Source organism: Podarcis melisellensis, assembly GCF_964234715.1.
Source record: "Podarcis melisellensis genome assembly, chromosome: 1".
NCBI lineage: Eukaryota > Metazoa > Chordata > Lepidosauria > Squamata > Lacertidae > Podarcis > Podarcis melisellensis.
In genome coordinates, this window is record NC_138528.1 from 90,396,467 (window position 1) to 90,412,732 (window position 16,266).

Here is a 16,266-nt window from a genome sequence, read left to right on the forward strand (position 1 = left end):
CATCAACACATTGAAAGTATTTCCTTATTGCCTGATTCTTTGGGTTTGCAAAGTTCCCCTGAATCCAGTGACGTGGATTACACATGATTTCATCCGGTAAAATGTTTCATGTTAGTGTTTTCTACACTGTCAATGCAGAGTGGAGTAAACTGAAAAATGGCAGTGCAAACTGTCAGTCTAGGGCTGGGGACACACAGGTTCTGCCATCTACACAGCCATGATGCTCACTGGGTGACCTTGGACCACTCACACACACTCTCTCTCTCAGCCTAACCTACCTCACAGGTTTCTGAGTGGGAAATGGAGTGGGAAGGAGAAACCATGAGAGTTTTCTGCCCAAGCTTTTTGCTGCTGTTATGGGGTAGGTGGGTGGGTGTTTCTATTTAATAGATTGCACTTACGTGTCAATACTATAATGCATTTTTAATTCTAAACAGGATAAAAATGTGCCCACCATTTCACAATACTCTGAAATCAAGCCATATGTTTCCCACAAGGGATGGGCAACCCACACAAAGTTCCAGTGCTCTTCCCCACCCCCCACCCACTGCATTTATGTTATTTTGTTTGTCTTTTTGCTGCCCATAGCAGCAAAACTGACTTAAGAAACATGGTTTCTTAAGAAATTGAATGTGTGTACACCACCCAATCCATCAACACAAGAGGCAGTGATTGAACTATTCCAGCCAAGTAAAAATGTTGACCGCTAGTGCTTAGCACAGTATTATCACACCGAACACCAGGTTTTCCTTATAATTATGTATCTATGCCAACATATAATTTCACATAATAATACCAGACCTTTTCATTTCTTATGTGTTGATATACCTAGAAAGAATTTCTTTACCATCCTTCCCATGGTGTTCTGCTCTCCCCACCCTGCTCCCAGAACACCTCTGGCATTCCCCAAACACCCAACCGCACACATACTGTGTACAAGCATTGCTTTAAAAAATAAAAACAATTCTTGTGAACAGCCTCCCAATTCCCCACCCAGCAATATATTCTATATAAATATCTGCAACCTCCAGAAAACCACCAGGCTATTATATATAGAGTGAGTCCTGACCCGCAATTATACCTGGTTGTCACAATGAACCTTTTGGAAAAAGGAAATATTGGAAATGCCTTTTTTAAAACAAACAAACAAACAAACAAACAAACAAACAAACTCCAGGGCAGAACATAAAATATCAATGCTGTTGGGGAGGGGGCAACAATCTCTGTCTTTCAGAAGCGCAGTGAACCTTGAAATAACCTCAGTATTTGAAAACTGATCTCTTGTGATTCTCCCTCTTGACATTTTAATCATTGGTGAGCAGTTCTTGCATACTGACAGGAAGAGCACGACCCTGCTAGTTTTAATGGGACCATGGTTCTCCACCTTCTCCACCCTCTTCCTTGCCTTGTAGGTGCTAGCAGGGAGTTCCAATGGGTAGCAGGAACTGTACCTATACACATGACTGGCTAGAGGTGTGTATGGTGCAGCATAGTGGCTGGGAGGAGGAGTACACAGTGCTATCTAGCAGTGCATGAACAGGGTAAGTGTGGCATACAGTTTTCTTTGGTTGTGTAGATTAAAATATAGCCTGTCCTCAAAACCCCACAGATCTCCACTTCCTTCCAGTTGGAGTACACTATATTCAAAATGTCATTAAATGTAAAAAAATATAGTCTGAGACAATTGCAGTTTAAACATATGCAAGATGTGAGCATTCACAACAGCCGTATTTGGTATAACATAGTCATCTTAGAAGTGCCCTTTTGCCTTGTACATTATTAGACAAATAGGTCAGTCTCTCTGGAGAAGAATCAATTGGCAGAAATTTGACATTAGAATGGAGAACATTCAGATCAGGGGAAACAATAGAATTGCCCAAGACACTCTGTTACTGACCTAAAAGTTTCAGATCTCCTGCAAAGGAAAGTATTTCAGTTTGAAAATGCAAAATTAGAACTTTTCAGGATGTTTTTTAACTGGTTTGTTTTGTGCTTTAAGTTTTAAATATTGATGTTTTAATGCTTTGATGAAAATCTTTTCCAATGGATTTTAATTATGTATGGATTGTATAATTGATTTTATACTTGTAAACCACTTAGAATCAGTTCTGGCATGTAAGCATAATAATAATAATAATAATAATAATAATAATAATAATAATAATGTTGAGCTACCTCAGCAATGCTAAGATTATGGCGTTATCAGCAAATGCTCCATTGTGCATTTTCACGACATTAAACCCAACAATTTGCTTCTTTTCTCCCCCTTTCACCCATGACATCTGAGAATAATGTTTCATGCTTCAGATGTAAGTGGGGTTTAGCCCACAAAAACCTTTTAAATAATAAAACTGGTAAGTCTATAGGATCCTTGGCTGATGTACCAAATTAAAGAGTACAGCTTTTGGAGTTGCCTGCTTCAGTACACCATCTGTGAATAACGGGCAGACTGCTAAATGTTACAAGTTAATTATGCAATATTCAATACTCCCTGGGTCAGCCTGGAGATAGCCTCCACACACTGTTTTGAATGAATGAATGCTTGCAAAGTAAGGTAGTTACTTCAAAGTACATTTACAGTATTTACAGCTATCCAAGTTGGGACCTGAATTCCTTTTTGTTCCCTTAACACCTGGCCCTTTAATGTTCTTTCCAGCTTGGAGGGATGGAAGTCTCTTTGAACCAAAAGCTTCACCAGGGTATAAAAAGATTCAAGGCAGTTTGTATCCTCACTTGCGGACTTGAAATCAATGTCCCAGACGAGTGATTAATGAACTGGGCTTCCTATTTGTCTACCAGCTCCAACTTTGCTACAAGATCAGCTAAGCCATTCAGCCCATGTCAGTGACTTTGTCATGTAGCTTTGGGCTGTGCTACTGCAATAATCCCTCCTGTATTAGCCGTTCATCTGAAAGAAGCTGTAGAACACATGTCAGTTTAAATGGTTACCAGCACAAAAAGGCATGATTACATTGTCCAGGGAAAACTGCAAAGGCTGAACAGAAGCTAAAATTAAATGCTTTAAAACTGTGAGGGGGGGGAAGTAGGCAGCATAAATGGAAGTATGGCTGTTAGCTTCTTACAAGATGCAAAGGGCTCACTCACACTTTCGTTTGTGCCATGATTTCTAGGCACAAGTTTGAGAGGTTTTAATTCTTTCTTTTTACAAATTTGTTGGCTTTTAGACAAATAGAAGAACCATTAGACACTTATCCAGCAGTACATCCAATGGTGTTTGTTTTATCCATTGACTTTAGACATAAACTTACACATTAAACTTTCAAACATATTACTTAATGTACCCTTCTCCACTGAGAATATTGAGTGGTTGGTATAACAAGGTCTTGATTTTGGTCATTAACATAGTTAAAGAAAGGGGTCCACACTTCTTGGAATGTTATGCCTTTAATTGCTCTTCTGTGTCTGGTGAGACGTTCAGACATTGCTGTGTCCCAGATATTATTTTCCCATATTTTAGCAGTATTTCAGTCTGGTTCTTCCATTGTTGAGCTATCACTAATCGTGCTGCAGTCTGTGTTGCAGAATGGAGCCGAAGTAGCAGTTTAAACGTTATGTGTCATGCACAAAGATGTCACATATCGTGGATTCACAAGTAGTAAAGGTCATTTTAAAACTCGCAAGTGTGTCTATTTAATGCAGCAAATATAGAACACAGATCAGGCTTCAGGGGGAAAAATCCATAATTCATACTGATTACTTACTGAGTACTTACAGAAAGCCCTAATATAAACCACAAGGCAAGTTGCTCCGTGTGTGTGTGTTGTGTGTGTGTGTGTGTGTGTGTGTGTGTGTGTGTAAAAGTGAGAAGCTATAAGAGTCGCTATGTTCAGGTTATCATATCTAGGTTTAATAACCCAAGATGTGAACAAGCCTTTTGCCAATACACAGTGTCCATTCACTCCACCATTTACATGAGCCAGCAGACAAATGAGAAAGTCTTTCATTAATTTATAGTTTCTTGTTTTATCTGAACCAAGAAGTTAAGGTTAAAATCTCCAGAATAAGCCACGATATTAAGACACAAACCATTGCTTAATATCCTGGCTTGTCTGAAGCAATTAACTATTTCATCCAAATTGGGAAACTATGGTTAACAGACTTCTTGGTTATTTGCTCACTCACACGAAGGAGCTACATAAGCAGTCAAAAGGTCCACTCAGCCATATTCAGCCATATTCATATTCAGCCAAGATATGATAGTCCAAATGAAGCCAGAAAATTGTGGCCTAGGCATAAAGTTTCACTTTTTTATAGAATAGAAGGTATGAATATATGGACAGGCAGACAAGAAAGTGAAATGAAAGACTTGCCTAGGGGTTAAAAACAGAAGTGAATGTTTGGTATTTAGGCTTCATCATTCATCATTGCATATAGAGCAGAGAGGCTATATATGAGGTAATTGCTATCAATTATATCTTGAATATCACTTTCTTCTGGAAAAGTGCCAAAAGATAGCAATCCCCCCCCCCCATAAGACAAGTCTCCCCGTAAGTAAATAATAAAAAAAGGCTAATTATTTTTGCCATTAATCACTACCTTGTTTTTAGGCAACACAAAACCTTTGACAACATGGCTTATTTTGAGTATGTGAAAACAACGTTCTGCAGGCTGAGCTTCACCCACTCCTGCCACATACTGTCAGCCGAGTTCCCTCTCCAAAAGCAACATTCTCCATCGCCTACACCTTTAGTGCTGGATTTACGTATAAGCTAAAAAAAGCTATAGCTTAGGGCCCCACTCTCTTGGGGGTCCCAAAAAAATTTAAAGGGGAAAAAAGCTGGACGTACATTTTCAAAATATAAGTTAAAAAACAAATAAAATAAAACCTACATACAGCAACAGTGTTTTGTGTTGTGTAGGCTCCTATGATGTAAGTAATGCGCCCCGCCAGCTAGCCTGCTCCCTAAAATATCACTGGTTTGCTCATTTCTATATATAGGGTGCCTACATTCTGCATGGACTGGTTGTGTGGCAACATGCACAAATGGCTTTAGATACCTAATAGATCCATAAATTACCATATAGCATATATTCAACACAAAAAACAGTGACAATTTGTTGTTGACAAAGGACAGTTGGGCATAGAAAGGGCCCCATTACCTCCAGTGGCTTAGGGCCTCATCAAACCTAAATCGGGCCCCACCTCATGTTAGAGCTCCCCAGTTTGCTGGTTGGAGGTTCACACTCAGTCAGCAGACTGCATGAACAAAACAGCTGGAACTCACTGAAATGTTTTCGTCATCACTTTAACTAATATGCAACAACAACAGCAACAATTACAAAGCCCTACAGCACTCCAGTCTGAATAACAACTAAAGCTAAATCCCAAACATTGCAGTTGAATTTGCATTCATTTATTATTACTTATTTATTACATTTATATCCCACATTTCTTGCAAGGAGTACATGATATACTCCCCCTACCCATTTTATCCTGATAAAGCTGAGAGACAGAAAGTGACTTGCCCAGGGTTGCCCAGTGCACTGCTTTTTATTTTTATTTATGTTTAAACTTTATTTTTCAGTTTCAAAAAATACTTGGGACAATATACACGAACATTCCATGCATAAACAGTGCAAATTATAACAGTCAAACATTAAGCAGGTTTGTGCAGTAGTCGAGAGTTCATTACAGCAGTGTCCTCTATGCTCTATCTTAATCAATTGTCCCTGGGGGAGCTTAGTGAACCTCTGGACTGAATGAAGCAATTGCATTCTCTTAAGAGAAAAGTGTGGCGGAGGTTAACCCAAATAAACTTCCTAAATAATTCATTATATAACCCATTATATAAACTTAGGGAACATATAATTAAATGCTGCAAATCTCCTTTCCCTTCCTCCCCCACAACAAACACTCTGTGAGGTGAGTGGGGCTGAGAGACTTCAAAGAAGTGTGACTGGCCCAAGGTCACCCAGCAGCTGCATGTGGAGGAGCGGAGACGCGAACCCGGTTCCCCAGATTACGAGACTACCGCTCTTAACCACTACACCACACTGGCTCACGTTACGAACTGTGCAGCAGCAAAATCAGTATACAAAGTAGACTTGCTTCATAGCATTATTATAGATTTTAATCAAGTAATCTGAAATGCTACCAAAACTATTAATTATGGTATAGATGTTTTAGGTCTACTAATAAATAATAATAAATCATTCACATACAAGGCTAATTTAAACTCATAACACTACTGGCTTAATGAAGACAGCAGCAGCCAAAGAGCTTGAAAGTCCTCAGTGGCATTTATGAATTAGGCTTCTGCATCCATTTTCGCTGTAAGCACAGGACAAAACCATGCTGGATCAAATGAAAATGATCCACCAGCACTGCTGATCAGTCAGCTGCAATCCTAGATTGTTTGTGGCCAGCTACTGATATTGATAGGAACACTGCCTCTGAATAGTGGATTTTCTATCCAGTTATAATGACTAATGGCCATTGGCAGACCTCTCTTTGTGGGTCAAATCCCTTATTAAAAGGAGCCTCAACCTGTGGCTTTCCCCAGCAAATTCATGGAAGCAAATTCTGTAAGATAATTATGTGGAGAAGTACCTTCTTATGCTTGACCTTAGTCTAGTGCTACTCGGTTTTATTTGTAAGGATGACCCTTCATTGTAACATGAGAGAAGGATTGAGGGCTACCAGGAGGAAACTGAAGCTGCACGGCCTTCCCAAAACACTGCAGTCCTCACCTGATGAATGCCATATGCAAGGTAGCCAATGAATGCCATATGCAAGGTACCCTCCTTCTACCCAAAGGAGGGTAGAAAATAGGGGCTGCAACAAAACATGACAGTTCACACAGAGTGAACTGCAATTCCAAAATGGTGTGTTTCTCAGTATGTTATATTGTTCAGGTTTGTAAACATCATAGTGCTGATATTGATAAGTATCATCTAATCCAGGGTTTCCTAAACTTGGGTTTCCAGCTGTTTCTGCAGTACAGTTCCCATCATCCCTGACCACTGGTCCTGCTAGCTGGGAATGATGGGAACTGTAGTCCAAAAACAGCTGGAGACCCAAGTTTGGGAAACCCTGATCTAATCCCTTATACTCCACCTCAGTCACTCAGATCATCTCATGGAGCACTTCCGGAAGTTCTCTGCACCCTGAGCTTTAGCTGGCCTTCACTAAGGGCCTGAAGCCTTTTAGTGTATCAAGGTCTACCCTGTGGAACTCCCCGCCAGTAGAGGTTTGGGAGGAACCACCCCTGCCTTGTATCAGACATCTTCTGAAAACTGTGCTGTTTAGACAGGCCTTCACAATATGAATTACTCGTTTTAACCACAGGTATCTACTGATGCTTTACTGATGTATTTGGTCAGGTTTTATGGATATTGATGGATTTCTTTTATTATATTTTGCATGTTTGTAAGCTGTCTTGATATACTTTAGGAAAGTGTGGGTTTACAAATGTTTTAATTAATTAATTAATTAATTAATTAATTAATTAAATGCTCTGGCAGTCATTCACAAAGAATAATGCCATGAGACAGACAACACTCAAGAACCAAAATATCCAGAGCACCCTGGATATTCAGAGGTAAGCATGAACATTATGCTTCAAAGAACACTCGCTTCTAAGTACAACTTTGTACCACTCTGCATGACTCCGTACCACCAACTGAGCTCCAGGCGGCCCAGTTTTGCAAACAATAGTAATATGTGCTTTGCTCAGTCGGTTCAGACATAATTTACTTCTTAAAACATGCCATGGGGATTTTGTTTTTAAAAGCAACATTTCCCACCTAATCTCTTAATTGTGAAGTCTACTGTAAAAAGCCCTTTTCTTGGCCTCTGTGTGAATGCCAGGGATTAGGGTTTAACCCTTTAAAAAACACTTATAACACAGTGAACGATGTGTGAAGGAATCATCATTTAGTATTCCTGTTAGGCAGACAGCTGATATAAACGTTTCATCAGTCTCAAATGCAGAAAGGCAATTTGAAAGTAAGAGCCCAGCTATACTGAAGCCAACATTAAAGTTATCTCCCCTTTGATTTCATCAATTAGATCAAGGTTTAAAAGAACAAAACTATATTGCTCGACAGCCTTACAGAAAGAGAAACTTCAAGGCTGGATTCAAGTAACAAGTCCCCCCTAGCAGAAGCCCACACAAGAACTTACATTAGAATGAAGGGGTGCCCATCTCTCTTCCCACCCTGCCAAAAAAATTGACGCTGGGGAGAACCCCCAGAACAATTCCTGGGGGGAGAGGATTGTCGCACATGGCAAGCTGAAATGACAGAATGATTGCCGTAGTACTAGACTGAATTGCTTTCCAAGATGTTGTTTAGTTGCACTTTATGTAAAAGGTTAACATCCACATCACAAAATTTTTAACTAGAGCAATGGAAATGTCGACAGCATCCTCAATCCTAACTGGTGTTCAGAAGAAAATATTAACATTATGAGTCAAACAACATTGTTTCTTTGGTTCAAGGGTATGATAATCTTTTCCTGTTGTGGATGGGCGATGACGATGAATACAGTAAGTGTGATGAATGACCGCTATATGCAAAATGGGAGAAAATGTTCATTTTCTGATTAAAAGAAAAAGTACAACTGGGGGAAAAACAACCCTGCATCACTCAGCCCTAGCTTTTACTCCATTTCTGGCAGCTAGCAAATGTTTCTCGAAATACTCCTTTGACAGCTGCATAGGTAAAAATATTTAAAATTCGTCTTAAATTTATTGTTCTTCAGGAAAAAGCACACACACCAGGAAATATATCAGATCTTGGCAAACAGTGAACGGATCCTGAAATGAGGCACAATGTGCCAAAAGAAAGCAAAGAGGGAGCATTTTAGCAGAACAATGCAATCTTTGTGGGTCAAACTGTAATTTAAAGGTATATTTACATTAAATGTAATTAGACTTAATTGGATGCTTTGGGCTAAATGGCTAACTGTTTATTACTGAAGGCTGTATAGTCCAACAGATCCATTTCTGTCAGCTATCTTTTAATACTTTCCCCCTAGGTCTTGGCACTATTCCAATACACTACAATTGTTAATTTAAATATCTTAAACAGACATGTGAAATGGATGCTAAATCATAGGTGTTGTCAGTGAATGTTGTGTTCGTGCTTCCTTGATATTGGAATGGTTCTAGTTGTAAGATTGGGTGGGAAAACTCAGGCCTGGGGGCCAAAGGGGCCCTTCTCCAAGCCTCTCTCAATAATAATAATAATAATAATAATAATAATTTATAATTATTATAATTTATTATTTATACCCCGCCCATCTGGCTGAGTTTCCCCAGCCACTCTGGGTGGCTCCCAATCAAGTGTTAAAAACAATACAGCATTAAATATTAAAAACTTCCCTAAACAGGGCTGCCTTCAGATGTCTTTTAAATAGAAGATATAGCTGCTTATTTCCTTCACATCTGAAGGGAGGGCGTTCCGTTTAGGGCTTTAAAGGTCAGCACCAACACTTTGAATTGTGCTCGGAAAAGTACTGGGAGCCAATGCAGATCTCTCAGGACCGGTGTTATGTGGTCCCGGCGGCCACTCCCAGTCACCAGTCTAGTTGCCGCATTCTGGATTAAGTGCAGTTTCCGGGTCACCTTCAAAGGTGGCCCCACATAGAGTGCATTGCAGTAGTCCAAGCGGGAGATAACTAGAGCATGCACCACTCTGGCAAGACAGTCTGCAGGCAGGTAGGGTCTCAGCTTGCGTATCAGATGGAGCACAGTTACCCCATTCTATCGGGCCTTTGGGACACTCCTCACCCAGCATCCCTCTCTCCAGGCAGCACTCCTCAACAGCCCTGCCTCTCACCCTTCTGAAGTGTCTCCGCCACACTCATATATGTCACTGAACCCTAATAATGCTTCTAGGTTGCCTTGATGGAGGATAGAGGTAGGTGTGTGTGTGTGTGTGTGTGTGTGTGTGTGTGTGTGTGTAGAAACTAGCTTACTGCGCCAAGGTGAAATTTGCATTTTCTGCTCCACCCACTTTTGCTATTGATCCCGCCCACCACTGGCATGTAGCCCACAAAGGGCGATGTGGCCCATGGGCTGAAAAGGGTTCCTCACCCCCATTTCTAAGAGGAGAAGCCTCTACACTTCTGGGAAGAAGGCCTACAGATAGAAAGTGACAATTACTCAACATTTTCCTCTGGCTGTAAAGGAAAGTAGAGACACTTATGATGAAGTCTCAGTCTTTATGGGAGCATGACTACTAGGCACTCTGGCGTTGTCAAATGTGATCTGGAGAGGGAGACTAACTGTGTCTAATCACTAATCAAACATAAGTATAAATCCTTCCCACTAATACAAATTTCATGCCTGTGTGATTTGATGGGAGGACTTGCCATTAAGTAAATAAAAAGCCACCAGAGGTGGCCTGAAAAGTTGTTTCAAACTGCGCTAATCGCCAAGTAGCTAGATTTCCCCCTGTATCCTAGCCTGCGTTTTACCACCTTCGTGAAAAGCTTTTCTACAACATTTGCTTTTGTTATCACACAGCGAATACTGTACACTCCTGTTTCTAAACAGATCCAGACTGTGTAGCAGAAAGCTGTTAACTGGCATTAATGGACCCAGTGTGCTTCCCCAGAAAGAATAACATAACAGGTAAGAGACAAAAAGAAAGCAGGGGGAGAGAGGTTTTCAATTTCTACAACTATCCTGAAGCAATGCAAACAGAGCATTGGCATGAATTTCAGAAGAAGAATAAATGGGTAGCAAGTATCAGAGTGCATCTTATTAATTGAGCGCAAATTACTAGAAAGTATCTGCCAACAACTGTAATCTGGAACATCACTTCTTCAGGTAACTCTATGGAATAGATCTAATGCTAAAGTTAAGTCACAGGAAGCTGAAGTTCCTAGTCCACCAAGCCTAAGGAATCAGTGCTGTGACAGGCTCTGTCGGCTAGCCTTTGAAGGGATGCATTTTGATGCTCTGTTTCATTCTGTCTTGTATTTTTTACCCCATTTTTCAGGGTATGTAACCTCACAAGATAGCTTACATGTACAATAAAAACATAGCATAGAATTATAAATTATCCAAAGGCAGACCAGTATAAGTACATTTTAAACCATCTGTTAAAAAAACATGCAGATGCCAAGGGTATTCCAGAGGTCCTGGCCCCCATTTCCTCTTTCCTTCCAAGCTTTGTTTGAATACATACAGTTACCCAGTTTCCACTCATGGATTGGTTCCTTTGCATTAATTATAACCCCTACCCTCCCGAGCCAAAACAGGCAATGTCCAGCAATGGTAAAAGGGGTTGCAGTGCAACAGCTAATGTGCACCCAAGGTTGGAGAAGGCTGACTCTGAGCAACAGAGGACAAACTGGAACTATTCTCTTTTCAGAACTTATGCCCAAATTCTGAAACTGCTTTTGTGCTGTTCCTTGAAAACCGCTACTTCCCCAAATCAATTGTGGGAGTGAAGTCCTTGACCACATATTTAAAGAACATGAACCGAGTTTATCCGTTAGAAGAATGCCATGTACACATATGACTTCATGATCATAACAATGTGAAACAAGACTAAATAGGAGTCTGATCCAACTGTAATATTTACCCGCCTGCAGTACTGATGTTATTAAAACCCCATGCTACAATTTAACTTGAGAGCAATTTCAGTGATACAGCTAAAGTGATTTTAAATAATGACTGAATCCCTTGCTACGCTTAGGATCATTCGGTGAGGTTGCTGCCATCAGGATGAAGAGGACACCTATTTGCAAACAGCACTTCCCTCTGAAATTCTTGTCATCTTAACATGTTGCTACTAAGGAATTCAACAAAATCCAGCTCCTCAGCATTTTCTGCTCATACAGGGCCAACAAAAGCTCAGGAATAGTGATGGAAGAGAATAGTAAAAAGCTTCTCTGATAGCTGCTGACGTCGGCATTAATAAAGGCTAAGGATTTCTTTACAATTGTTTTAGTTAAGCTTGCACTGGCGATCTGTCACAAGACCCACTTTGCTTCTAATGCGATGCCCATTCCTGGCACCTGTCCATTCCTCCTTCGCTCAACAAGACGCAAAGGCTGAAAGAGCTGAGCTAAAAAAACGAAGTGCAGAATCCTCATCCCCATCCCCCCGCATTATATTCGGAGTGAGAGGAATATGCAAAAGGAGTATGAGCACCACACTGGAAAAGCAAAGAAACAATATAAGGACCTGGGGGCCCATGTGACCCTGAAAGCCTTATTTGATGTCTTGACCTCTAGACCAATCCAGTTCCACTATTACTTCAAGAACAAATTAGCACCATTTATTATTATTATTATTTTTAAAAAGACTATTTGTGTAGCCTGTTAATTATGCAGTCAGAACAAGCATTTGATGTGAAACATGAACATACCTGAATAAGAGAAACGTTGTGGAGACTGAGTCTGAAGAGGTAGTTCCTGTGTGAGCAAGCAAAGGAAAATTTTTAAGTATTAGAAGTTGCGCAAAACCTTTAAAGTGATTTTTTAAAAAATCATTGCACTACTGTGGCTCAGAAGCAGCATTTATGTAGACAGCGCACCAACCCCGCAGCACCAAGCAATGAAAAGCTAATAAGGGGTCTCCTTGTTTGCTCATCTTTTAATGAACTTTGTAACAACAAGAGGACTCTCCAATACCCTGTACAAAGAAAGCTGAATTTCTGGCGAGATTTGAAACTTGCCATTCTCTTTCTCTCTCTCTCTGACACACAAACACACACACACACACACACACACACAGAGATAGAGATAGAGATAGAGATAGAGATAGAGATAGAGAGAGAGAGAGAGAGAGAGAGAGAGAGAGAGAGAGAGAGAGATGGAACCTAAGCACTGGATCTACATCAGGCTCTAAGCACAGCAGAATCAGAAGTTCTCTGCCTCAAAAGTACTCCAGTGACATGACCATATCAACTTAGATAAGGGGGAGATTGACTGATGATTGATTGATTGATTGCACTTATATCACACTCTTCCCATGGAGCCAAGGACAGTAAACAGACACACAAATTAAAAAGCAAAGCAAAAACATTATAAAACAGTTAAAATAGTCTAAAAACAAGTACAATTTAAAACATCTAAATGCAGTTACAGTTAAAAACTTTCTTCCATCCAATAATCTTCGGGTTGCAGGGGAGAGTATTATTCAACCATCAGATGCCTGGGTAAACAGAAAGTTTTTCGAATTCCTCCTGAAAGTAAATGGTGATGAAGACAGGCACAACTCACTAGAAATTCTACCGCCAGAGAAGAACTACTGAAAATGATCTGTCACAAGTCAATGTCAACCAGGCAGCCCCTGGAACCACCATCAAGACCTCACCTAGCAATCGTAGGGTCTGAGATTGTTGGTATCGAGGTGAACTACTCGGGTCACAAGCTATTTAGGGCTTTATATGCTAGTAACAGGACCTTGAATTTGGCCCAGTAGCTTACTGGTAGCTCACTGGGTTGTGAGTCCTGGAAATTGCCAACTTACCAGAACATTTGAGGAAGAACAGAAAGCCCAAAAATAAAAGGGAAATTTGAGACCACAGCCTTTCTTCCTATCATTCCACATCAGCACAACAGAATTTCACTATCAAGCAGGAACAGAATAAATAGGCGGGAAACAATCTATTTTGTTTAGGGAAGGTACACAGAGATGTCTATCTGGCACACAAACATGTTGTCATGTGCAAGTAAAAATGGCTTCTGCAGGCCAGCTTTATTTTGCACACCCCTTCCATGTATCTTTTGGGTAAAGCAAAAGATGCATGAACACTTTCTCCAACTAAAATTACCCCCCAAGGGTATTAGCTACAGAATGCAAATATGTTCTGCTATCCACAGCTAATTTCAGTGGAGGAGGCTTGGAAAAGTTACAATTTGGATCAAAACCGCAGCATGAAGGGAAAGGGTTAAAGTTAAGTTACTTTGATCAGCACTATAGTAGCCCTGATCCAAACAAGTTCCTATGACCCTTTTTAAGCCTCTCCCCTCAAAAGAATGACATCAGAAAATCCAATCATGGATCAGCCATGCTGCACACAGTTTAGCCCCAAGACTTCTAACATGTACATTTCTTAAGTTCTTTTTTCTTCTTCTTTCTGTGAGTTGAGAAAATTGTTTACTCAAGCAACTGCTTGATATTGTTTTACAAGGTAGCTTGGGCTTTGATTTATGAATTCAATTTTCTCCCACTTGGATTACAAGTCCTGAACACAGCACCTGCATTTAAAATCTTATCTGGACACACCGCCAAATCCTCACACAAAGCCTACTTACAACATCCATATCACATAATCAACACACTTGCTCTCCATGATGCACATCTAAAAGATTCCTATCTACCTTTGACAGTTACTGACAAGTCAAAAGTTCTTCTTCTTCTTCTTCTTCTTCTTCTTCTTCTTCTTCTTCTTCTTCTTCTTCTTCAGATATACCATGTTTTGCCTCTCTGCTGCTGTCAACAGTATTGTCATAGCTCAGGAGTTCCTTCGTGCATCACTCAGGTAACCCCAGAAGCTCCAAGAGCAACTCTGGCACTGCAGTTCCTCTCTACACCAGTATCACTCTGGGTTTGATGGGGACAACACAGAAATTGTGAGGAACCTCAGCGTCAGCATAGGCATGAGAGCAGTCCTCATGCTACCCAAGTGAAGCAAGGACTCCAGTCCACTGCAGCAGCTCCCACACCACAAAGACAATGCAAGAAAGCATCCTTAATCCATATTCTAGAAACAGGCCAGAATGCTAATCTATGGGTAACAAAATAACTGTCCTTCTTCAAGTCAGAAAGACCAAGAAGACAGTGAGCAGTCGGCTACTTTTAGATGCATCAAATATAAATTTTTACGTGTTTTTATAATTTCAACAGAATCTCCGTGGTCTCACTGCCTGGAGCTAGCCAAGGCTTTCCGTCACATAAGAATGTGCGGGTACCATGTTTTATAAACAGAACTTCTGTTTACCCAAACATTTGATTATCCACATCCTTTCAACATCTCCAAGGCATTTGGTTCAATGTGTACAAGCTCTGTTGTTACTGCCTAGCAATGAATTTAAGATTTCCATGGTTATAATGTATATCTTATTTATTTTCATTTTTTTTCTTGTTGGACACAGAACCCTGATGTAATTTCACCAACTTTGGCTTTTGATTTGTAACTCTAATTCATCCATGCATTTTTCTTACAACCTTTAGGGAAATGTCATCTTGCCATTGCTAAACTAATATAATACATAATGTATCAAAAAAATTCCAATGTGCTCCTCAGGGAGTTTGACCATTCATAAGCCTCAGGTCCCAGTTTACCCAGAGCAGGGCAACCTGAGGTTTAATGGCTCTGAATTACTATACTGTTGTTAAGAATGCTATTTAAATGCATTGGTTTTGGAAGACTCATAGTAAGTATTTGGGGCTTGTTCCAGGTTTCTGGACATGCTGTATATTTTGACTGAATAAACAACTTTAATATTATTTCTTCCATGGCTACTGAATGAGAATGGGCAGCCAATCTAATGAAGAACAACTCAATAAGGAGTAGCATATTAATTACAGGGAACAGGTACAGTCAGCTTTCTCAGGAGAGGCCACTGACATCAATAGAGCAAGTATCTTCAGATCAAAAAGCTGTCAATACAGTACAATTAACTTGCTGGGAAATGTGACTAGGGTACTCAGGTCACTAACAAGACAAAAATGCCAAAACCCTCTGTTGGCCTTTGTTTTATTTATTTTTTCTTTCCTCAGATGCACCATGACCCCATCCCAAACTCTTGTCAACACTGCTTATGTAGAATGCCAATAAAATAAAATGTCATGCTATATAAAGGCATGCTGGTGTTGAAATGATGGGACATTTCCACAGTAGATGTAACAGATTTCTACATATGACAAATGTGTGGTTTTTGTGCCAGAGAAACCTCCACCACTGGCTTCCATATATAGATTCTAGGAAGCAGAAATTTCTAATAGACATCCAGGTGAAAAATCCAAGTCCACAAAACCAGTTCTAAAGTTGAACCAGGTTATTTCATCTCTCTCACAGCTTTGCATTTCATTAGAGTTTACATGCTGTTGTAACATTAATTTTGGATTCTCAAAATCCTGTTTCTGCCAACTCATCTCATTTAACATTGCCAAATCTGTTTATCTCACAAAACGGACTTTTTCCACCAGTGCCAAACAGCCAAGTTTGATCCCTAACATCTATTGGTGTTCATACAACTAAGTGGCTACAAGCACTTTGACACAGCAAACATGCATACACAGTGTCTCACTGTGCATATAACCTGAGGACTACAAA

At 40.1% G+C, this 16,266-nt stretch overlaps 1 protein-coding gene across 10 annotated transcripts in view; it reads right to left on the reverse strand.

The window, feature by feature from the left end:
• The window catches only part of SEMA5B (semaphorin 5B), a 347,589-nt gene that overhangs the window by 109,654 nt on the left and 221,669 nt on the right, over positions 1-16,266 (reverse strand). For all 10 annotated transcript variants that reach the window (XM_081924848.1, XM_081924846.1, XM_081924845.1 and 7 more), the window contains one exon: positions 12,349-12,394. In XM_081924848.1, the coding sequence (XP_081780974.1) occupies positions 12,349-12,394 (46 nt within the window). The remainder of the gene's footprint in view (positions 1-12,348; positions 12,395-16,266) is intronic.